The sequence below is a fragment of the Rhopalosiphum padi genome, chromosome 1 (genome assembly GCF_020882245.1).
Source record: "Rhopalosiphum padi isolate XX-2018 chromosome 1, ASM2088224v1, whole genome shotgun sequence".
In the NCBI taxonomy this organism is placed as follows: Eukaryota; Metazoa; Arthropoda; class Insecta; order Hemiptera; family Aphididae; genus Rhopalosiphum; species Rhopalosiphum padi.
Genome location: NC_083597.1, coordinates 35,103,308 through 35,113,465, shown reverse-complemented (window position 1 = coordinate 35,113,465; position 10,158 = coordinate 35,103,308). Strand labels below are relative to the sequence as shown.

The 10,158-nt window shown below is 27.3% G+C and overlaps 2 protein-coding genes across 3 annotated transcripts; one reads left to right on the top strand and one right to left on the bottom strand.

Moving 5' to 3' along the window:
• The first annotated feature begins 613 nt into the window (after positions 1–613).
• LOC132931178 (exportin-5) lies at positions 614–4,790 on the top strand. Its single transcript, XM_060997303.1, has 2 exons — positions 614–918; positions 1,154–4,790. The coding sequence occupies exon 2, from the start codon at positions 1,169–1,171 to the stop codon at positions 4,757–4,759; it is 3,591 nt and encodes a 1,196-aa protein (XP_060853286.1). The 5' UTR covers positions 614–918; positions 1,154–1,168; the 3' UTR covers positions 4,760–4,790.
• A 1,469-nt stretch (positions 4,791–6,259) lies between these two features.
• Positions 6,260–9,936, bottom strand: LOC132917356 (UBX domain-containing protein 1). 2 transcript variants are annotated; one of them, XM_060978064.1, is made up of 8 exons: positions 9,708–9,936; positions 9,336–9,419; positions 9,218–9,271; positions 8,862–8,984; positions 8,041–8,292; positions 7,752–7,974; positions 6,904–7,084; positions 6,260–6,479 (listed from the first exon to the last, which is right to left on the bottom strand). In XM_060978064.1, the coding sequence occupies exons 2-8, from the start codon at positions 9,389–9,391 to the stop codon at positions 6,433–6,435; spliced, it is 936 nt and encodes a 311-aa protein (XP_060834047.1). In that variant the 5' UTR covers positions 9,392–9,419; positions 9,708–9,936; the 3' UTR covers positions 6,260–6,432. The 2 variants fall into 2 exon arrangements, with proteins under 2 accessions (XP_060834047.1, XP_060834046.1); XM_060978063.1 differs by having other exon boundaries at positions 9,722–9,936.
• Between the last annotated feature and the right edge of the window lie 222 nt (positions 9,937–10,158).

The window sequence follows — 10,158 nt, the reverse complement described above, 5'->3', positions numbered from 1 at the left end:
CTCTGAAAAAATAAACTTCTGTTTTTTTTTTTAATGAGAATACTTTTTTTTACTATGATTTATTTAGTGACTTAAACTTAAACGAGTGTTATATCTTGTATAATAGTACAAGCATTAAGCAATGCTATTTAATTTTTTCTGTGGTATTACTGCTATACAGGGGCGTGCCTAGGGAGTGGTTGGGTATTCAACCCCTCCTCCCCTTAGAAAAATAAAATAATTATTAATAAAAGTTGTACATAATATAATATATATGCGGAAAAATATTGACCCCCCCCCCCCGAAAAAATTTCTAGGCACGCCCCTGCTACTTAGCAGAGTACCTACCTACAAAGTACTAAAGACGTATAATAATACATATAATGATATAACTTGTATAAGGTCTGTGGGCCTTGTAGCTTTTATTGCTAAAATATTATTATTATTAAAACAATATTATCTTTACCCTATGACGACGTAATTCTGTCAGACATAATATCAAAGATTTAAATTAAAATAAAATTTATTCTGCTACTGTGGATTCTTGCAATTATTTAATCTCTTTGACGGCGTGGATGATAACCGATAGCAATTATTTTCCTGTTTACACTTTACAACTGAACTGTACCCACATTTATCCGCTGATAACACGTCTGTTGGTCGAACTCGAACATGCGGATTGCGGATGCTCATTTTATGCTTGTTTTTTCGACATATTTTTTACAGACCAGGTTTATAATGACATTTTACTAAGGACTTACGAGTTATTTTGTACATCTTGTGTTCTTACATTCTATGATCAACTTTGTTTTATTATACAAGTGATCAAATTGAAGTCGCTTATTAATTGTTCGTTTATTGTGTGGCCACGTCCGCTCGCCTCAGGAAAACTATGGGCGAATTTTGAACGATCATTGCTAATCGAGTATAAAACGTTATGTGAGTTATATTTCTATATATTTACTCTTTATATGAAATGCTCTTCAAGTGCCAATACAACAAATATTAATATTAATAATAGTCGTGCATTACAATATTTCGTTTAATTTGGTTGTATTTGTGTTTGATGTTAATTAGCTATTAAGTTATAAAGTATTGATACTTCCAGATGGATATGATTTTCCTTATTTTTCGAAAATTCTAACAAACATTTGTCTTTGTTGTTTAATTTTAGAGTCCAGAAGTCATCATGAATGTAGATGCACCTATAGAGCAGCTAGTTCAACAGCTTGCTAATGCTGTTGATCTAACCATGGACCCATTGATGTCACAAGAAAAGCGTCACGAAGCCTACCGTCTATGTGATAGTTTTAAAAATGAGTTTCCATTATGTATTCAATGTCAGTGTGCTTTATATTTTACTAGTGACAGTGCACAATACACCGATATTGTTCGACATTTTGGCCTACAACTTATGGAGCATTGCATTAAATTTCGTTGGTATCAAATGGTACAAGAAGACAAATTGCTAATTTTTAATACCATCATGAGCCTGGTCAATTCTGCTTCACCCACATTACAAATCAACTATTTGAAAGATGCTCTTGCTAGAGTTGTTGTAGAAATGATCAAAAGAGAATGGCCTCAACATTGGCCTGGAATGTTAAATGAATTAGAATATGCTACAACACTGGGCTGTTGTCAAACAGAAACTGTTATGCTAATATTTTTGAGGTTAATTGAAGATGTTATCTTATTGCAAACCATTGACAATGCGGCCAGGCGACGAGATATTAGTAAAGAACTTCAACAGAGTATGTGTAAAATTTTCCCATTCTTTATAAATGTAATTGATAATTATTGTAGACAATATCTAGAGTTCTTAAGTAGAAATGAACAAAATGCAGCAACTGCACTTATCCGAGTAATACAGCTTGCATTGGCTAATATTGGAGAATTATTTGAATTTATTCAACTCTCGCATGTCAATTTTAAAGATTGTTATATTATCACTGTCTTGTGCTCTTTATTAGATGATTTTAATTTTAGACAACCTGCTGTTGATTGTTTATCCATATTACTTTCAAGAAAATGTAAAAACGAAGAAAGAGAATGTGTTGTACAATTGCTTGATCAACCTTTACAACAGATATATATGGTAGTACACAAGGCAATCAATCAAGAAGCAAATGAAGAAAATAATATATTTTTAAAAACATTATCCAAAGTTGTGTCAATGTTAAGCTCTGTATTATGTGCTTTCTGGAAAGATAATAAATTGCATAATTTTAACATTGAAAAATCTGAAAAAATACTTTTTTGTTATGTTGACTTATTACAAGATTGCTTGGTTCATAATTCATTGAATGTTATTACAAATATTAATCAAGCCTGGTGTACATTATTTAAACATACTGAAATCAGTAAGAACATTTTATTAAAACAAAACTACATTCCAAAATGGTTTTTGTTAGTGTCAAAAAAATTAATTAAGATAGATTACAAAAACTTAGACTCATTCACCTTACTTGATTTTACAGATGAAGAAAGCTATAATACTGTTTTTTATCATACCCGATCAGAAATTGTTGAAACAATCAGATATGCTTCTGCTATTGAAAACACTATTATGTTTTCAGTTACAGAAAACTTACTTAAATCATGTATGGAAAAAACCTCAATAAGGATGAAAGTGATTCCTATTGGTGAACAAGATTCTGCAGAGTTTCTCGAATGGGAAGTAATGGTCTTAATATTAGATGGTGTCATTAGTAAATTATCTTTGACTATGGATTCTGAAATTGTTAGAAGAGGTTTGGAGCTAATTGAATTGTGTTTAAAATTTGATACAAGAGATCCATTAATATTATCATTCCTTCTTTCATCTGTATCTGCAATGTTTGTGTTTCTAACTTCAACAGCCTGGCCTTCGGAATATCTTCATGTTACACTTAATAAAATGTGTGAATATCTTATACTTGAGTGTCATCCAGATGATCAATTGTTTGTTCCACTTAAAGATTTAAAATTTCACTCTGCTTCTTTGTTTATAAAACTAAGTATCAAATTTCCAAATCTATTACTACCAGTTTTTGATAAGCTGTGTTCGTTAAGTGATCAACTTCTATTAAAAACTAGTAAAACTGGTGATAATCTTGCTGTATGTTTACGTTTGCAAGAGTCACTTCTAGTGTTAAATAATCATGTGCCAGATTTTGATAAACAAGCTCAACTAATTAAACACATTTTAGAACCTTGTCAATTAATGTGGCAAAAAGTACAAAGTATTGTTTCTGGATGTCCTGAAGGATTAATAGCATATTTAGGCCTTGATAGACAGCCAGTTGATTTTGAATCTGATCCATGCCTGGAAAATCGAAATCATCTATCTCATTGTATTAATGTATTAGCTTGTGTTATGACTAGAAGCAACATAAATTCAAACTTATCAAAAATCCCAAATGTTTCACCAGTTACTGAACATGTCTTATTACTTCTTCCAAATGTGTTTTTAATAATAAAAAATTTAAACTCTTTATGTTCAGATAATGTGAAGAAAATGATGCATCCTAGTTATAGTTCAATTTTACAGATATTCCCACAAGAGCGGGAGGCCTTACTTGGAAAGAACATTGTGTCTGAGAAAAATGATCCGTTTCAGATGTTTAGACCAAAACCAAAATCTGATCCCGTGTACAAAGTGAAACTAGCTATTTTAAATGCTTATGAAGGGTGTTTAAATGTCTTGGGTAAATCGTGTTCATTACTTGGAGACCAATTTTACGCTCTACAAAATTTTGCTCCAAGTTTTGAAGCAACAATAATGAGTGATGCAGATTCTTTACCACATGTACGCATTAGAATTATTATGAAGAGTTTTATTAAACCTTTTCTAATCAACTGTTCAAGTAAATACTACGACACTGTTTTGATTCCTATTCTTAATTCCTTTTTAGCTCATATGTTAATACGTCTAAGTGTAACTTGGAAAAATATACCAGAACGAGAAGAATATGATAATAAAGATGGAGATTCTGAAGAGCTATTAGAAGATATGATGATTCGGTTATTAACTAGGGAATATCTAGATTTAATAAGATATAGTTTAACTAGTTCTAATGAATCAAAAACAAGCCCTCATGGAAGTGTGGAAGAAATTCCTAATAGTGATTTATCTGAATTAGGTATAAAATTATTACGAAATGAACAATCAAGACACCTGATTGTAGGAAGTATTTTAAATGGTTTGTCGTGGAATACATCTATAAGTCAATTTTGGAAGACATGTCAAATATTTCAATGGGATAATCGACCAGTCTTACATCCCTGGTGTGATAGTCAGTCTAGTTATAAAGCAACGTATTTATCTCAAATTGTTGTAAGACATTTAGCTATCGAAGATGAAAGAACTGCTATGACAATTGCACCTGACTTATTAATAGCAGTCCTAGAAAGTCTTCACTGGTTTGGTCATCACGATTCTAATATGGGTCCTCTTTTAGCTACATGCCTTAACATATATGAAACTTATCGTAGTAAAAATGATCAGTTATTAGGAGTCTTAAGAAAATTACCCGAGATCAATTTGGAAACTTTGGAGCGTTTTGATAAATGGGTAATGAGCGAGGACTCATTAAACAATAAAGTAAATAAAGGTAAACGAGAAATGTTAAAAAAGATATTGGCCGGATGTATTGGAAAAGACGTGAGCCAAACTCATAAGTGCAAAGCTGAACTCAGAGACTTGCCCAAAGTTAATGTCCCTAAGATTTGTACAACAGATTTGTTAGAAAATGGCGATGACTTGAATATAAATAATTTACAAGATTACAAGTTGTAGATTTTATTTAATACACATTATTTTTTAATCATTTTTGTTATTGTTTTATTTATTCTTTTTTTTTTTTTTTTTCATTAACTAATGAAATACCTACCAATTACCGTAAGGTTATATCTAAACAGTTTAAACTATATTATGTATATTGTATAATTATAATATTACATAATAGTATAAAATAAACTATAAAGCCTAGTATAAATGTATGTGTATGTAACTGATAATTGGATTTTTAATTGTTAAAAAAGCATGTATTATATTAATTTTTTTTGTATATAATATGTGCATATTGAATTTAATTCACACCCTACTCATTACAAAATTTCTGTAAGAAAAAAATAATAGTACTTGTTTAGATTAATTATACTTCTTTTACATCTACCTAAATGTTTGTTAATATTAATTTTATAAATATAATAATAAATGAAAACTACAAATTTGAAAAAAAATTATTTCCTATAAGTTTTTAATATAATCAAGTATAGTGAAATACCTATTAACCATATAGCATATGTGTGGTTTACCCAAGTCCTCAAATAAATAAATCCAGAATTTATATTGTGTAATATGGTCCATTGAATATTAAATTAAAATTTTTTAAAGAATTAATCAAATATAATTCAAATTTTTGTAGTGTTAATATTAAAATACTAATTGTTTTTGAAATTATAATAAAACAAATAAATAAATAATATTGAATATTGTTTTTTTATAATATAGAATATGTGATTTTTATAACATTTGAGTTTTCAAATATTTTTCCAATCGATAAGTACAACTGATTAATAATATAACTAATTTATATACATTTTAATATAAATACAGAATAATGTAGATAATATAAGAACAATTTTTTTAAAAATCAATATTAGATTTAAATTGAACATGGCAGAACAAAGTTTTTCCCATAGATTTTACATAACTTTGCATATTTTAAGTGTGATATTCAAAAAATTCGCTAAAGTTACTACGGCTCTACATTACCGATCACGATTCATGATTCCCATTAATTATCATTCTCCATGCATGACTGCAGATGGCCCATTACTTAGCTGCTAAAATGTGTTCCCTTTGAATTTCTGCACAAGCATATATAACTTTTTGTTTGAATTACGCGGAATCGCATGGAAATTTATAATATCATAATAAGTTTATAATTTTAATCAATTATTTAAATTAAAACATTTGCATTAGAACATTTGTCATACAGTCAATTTTGGTTTAAGAGCCATGGTTAATAGGTTTAAATAACTTAAAAAAATTAGATCTATCCAAATTTGATGTTGAAAACATCTGCAATTATTAAAAAAAAATGAAAGTTGTATTACGCATGTCCATCACTGGAAGTTATAAAAATTCGACAATCATCAAAAATTGTGGATTTATGTATTCTCTATCTTCTCCTGAAAACCCCATATTAATCTGAGATCACAGGACTGAAGTATTTTGTATTACCTTTAAAAGGAAACACACTGTATAAACAAAAATAAAAAACTCACATAATACCATTTAAAAATGAAAATCTTTATTTAACTTTATGGTAATATATTTAAATTCATAATTGTATATTTCAGTAAAAAACTAACCAACCAATTTTATTGTGCTTACAAAAAAAAAAATTGATTTATTATAAAAATTTCAAAAGATAGATATTACAAAAATAATAATTATTAATTTTATTGTTGTGGCTTAGTTAAGATTAAAACAGCACTTGGTACCAAACCTAGAAAATATAAACAATGGAAATATATTTTAAAATATGTAAGTATGATTTTTTTTTAAAGTTTATTCCAGTATTACATAGCAACTACAAAACTCAATAACAAAATATATTTTTTAGATAAAATAGATATTAACTAAATAAAAATATATTTTCCTGTAAATTTGAATTATAATAAAATATAAATATGGAAGTAATTTAAATTATATATTAAAAAAATTATTAATGTCATAATATTACTTCCAAATAAAAAATACTTAACACCTTTCAGAAAGCATAAAGAGTAATATTATAATGAAACCAAATTTATCATAATATTAGAACATCTTTATTTATAATTTTATTAAAAGAATAATTTAATTTAAAATTATTATATTATAACTTTTGAGTTTTGGACTAATAAAAAACAATTTTATGTTCATATTACCTAATTGATCAAGTGGTTTTTCATAGTCATCGCTAGTAAATACTTTTCTTGGAAAACTAGTCATAAGACAGAAAGGACCATCACCATCAGAACGATTTAGTTCAATATAAACTCTTACAGCAGCCATCATTTCTTTAACATTAAATGTTTGGACAATTGTTTGACCATTTGTAAGACGAATCTAAATACAAACAAAAATTAAATAACATTACATTGAAATAAATATAAATTAGTCATTACTACAAAAAAAAATTAAACTACATTCATCGGAGAGAATATAAGAAAGAATCTAATTAATTGTTCTAAACATAGTTATAAATACAGTCTCTATTAGTCCTGACAGCCGTAAATGAGCCTTAATATGTAATTATATTTTACTTTTTGATATCAATATAAATAAAAATAAAAAAAAATATGTGAGTACTTCATAATGATTTTATTAAGTCTAACACTGTATTGAATTTTATCTTGTATAATATCATGTTCAATATAATTTTCTAAAATTTATAATTTACGATTTTAGATTATTTTCTATAGTTCGAACTTTCATTAATTTAGACAACCTAGAACCCCAATTAGTCCAAATTATTAAGGTTCTACTCTGTGTTTTTGGTCTCTGGCTAGACCATAATTTCCAGGTAAGAGAAATACTAATAATTTTAGTCAATAATGATATTGAAGTTTATTAGAAAAAAATTGAATAATAGTATCCTAAATTTTTACCTTGTGTGAATTTCAAAAACTTAAATAATATTTAAAAAAAAATTATATTACTAAATACTAATGGGTTGTAAATTGTACGTAATAACTAATAACTAAAATTCATTATGTGTATTAAGCATATTAACCTGTAATTTTGTTTCCGTATAATCCTTTGTTTGTTTTTGAGGACTTACAGCTATTGGTAAAACTTGTTTTGGTTGTTCTTCCGCTGAAACTTGTCCATACAATTTTTTTCTAGCTAATTTATCTGCTTCTATTTGAGCTTTTACTCGATCACGGGCAACTTTTTCTTCTTGTTTTTCACGTTTTCTTTCATCCATAATTTTTTTTATGTTTTCATCTTCAAGTCTAAATGAAATAAGATAATTTTTATTGATAGAATAACAAATTATTATAATAAAAATAAAATTTTACTTTTTTTTAGCAGCAGCCATCTCTTTACCAGAGCGAATTCGAATTTTTTCCCTTTCTAATTCTTCTTCTTTTTCTCTAGCTTCACGTTCCTTACGTTTTTCCTTTAGACGTTCTTCCAATTTTTTCATTTGTTCTTTTTTTTCATCTTCAGTTAATGGTTTTTTTTCTTCTGTAGATTCTGCAAAATTGCTATGACCTGATTTCATGGCATGATATTCTAATGCAGTAGTATCAGTAAATAATTTGTTACAGCTAGAAATAGTAGAAACATAATTTACAATACTAGTAATTTATTTATTCAATTATATACTAACAGTTACTTCAATTATAAATTAAATATTATCTTAGTCCTAACAAGTTGTAAACATGTATTTAGTAACAGTTAATATAATACATTTAATAGAATTACAAAACATAAAAATGGTAATTTTATTAACCGTAATCATTATATGATTGACTGGAGAGTTAAAAATAAACATTTTATTAGAAAACAATTGGAAAAAGGTTTTTTATCAAAAGTTCCTTTATAAAAAGAAATTTGAATTAAAGCAAATAAGAGTTTTTAAAATCCCTAAAATGAAGTCATATAAGGAAAGCAGAAATGAGCTGTCATTTAAATGGAAATAAATTAAGAAAATTTTGATACAACTCATGAGTCTGGGAATGTTAAATTCATAATTTTTAATTTATGGTAACTAACAGCTAATAATAATTGAAATGCAGTAAGTGATTGATATTATAAATTAATTTTTAAATTATAAACTATCTATATTGACTTGTTTATAACTGAAAATATATACATTATTAATTAATTATCTTACTCTTCACATTTGTATGATTTAGCTACTGTTGAAGATGAGGTAGTATTTGTATCTGACTTGTTTGAAGCAGAACCTTCTTGAGAAGTTGATGGTCCCATTTCATCATCATTGTGTGCCAATAACCTTATGACAAATAATTTATGTTAGCACGTACAAAAGAAATCATTCAAAAAAATCATACAGCATTTTAATAAATATAATAGTTAAAGAAAATCCTTAGTTAAAAATACAATTTTTTAACAGAATCTGTAATTAATTTAAATAGAAATTTTTTAAAATGGTAGCACATCAAAAATGTAATTGTTTAATATTTCATCACATTGCTGATATAATCCACATAAACAAATAACCCTTACCATTCCATAGCAGGTTCAACGCCTTTATTTTCTGTCATTAAAACACTCTTTTCGCTGTAACAAAACATGTTGAAAAAAATTAAACATTTTCACTGTATGGGTACAAATATAAACATACGCTTTTTCTTTCTGGAAACCCATGTCAATAAGGATCTGAATGGTTTCCTGAGACATGATTCAATTGTTAACGGCAGGGCACTGTCTAATGAAATAGAAAAAATAACAATATGACTAGTTATAACTCGGTTGTTATATTATCAGACTGGTGATTGAAATTTTAAACACTTTTATCTTTTAATTTCAATATAAAATTATTTAATAAAAACCGAATTCATCTGGATTCGGTGTTCAATTATTGAAGATCGATATTTTGTTTCCGTATTTCGTACTTTCGTAGTGTACAAGTGTACTAAAGTACTAGATACTAATGTTCGTACTATAGATTAATAAAAGTTCTAGGATAAATATTATATTACTCTTTTACTCATACAGATATTTTCATACAGATAAAGCCGGAATCAGGAAAATATAAATTAGTATTCACTATTCGGTTTTATTTCCGACAGTAGCTTCACACTGTAGACACGGGGCAGAGAAAAGATTAAATTAATATTGCACCAAAGACAACGTAAATCATGACCACGGCTATCAAAAAAAAATAATAATAATAATTCAACGGTTGTGGCATGAACTACCACTCAACCACTGTAGTACTGACTACTGAGTAGTATCTATTCTGTGGTAGTAGTTCATGAATCATGGGTTGTAACTTGTAGGTTGCAATATTGTTGTTGGTATTTGTGGTTGTGATTATGATATATCATACATGTCATATTATACATTTATGATTTATACCGGCCAAGGTGGATAATATCATGACAAAATAGATCTATTTTAAATGTTTGTAATATTATATTATATTATTTATATTATCCACCTTA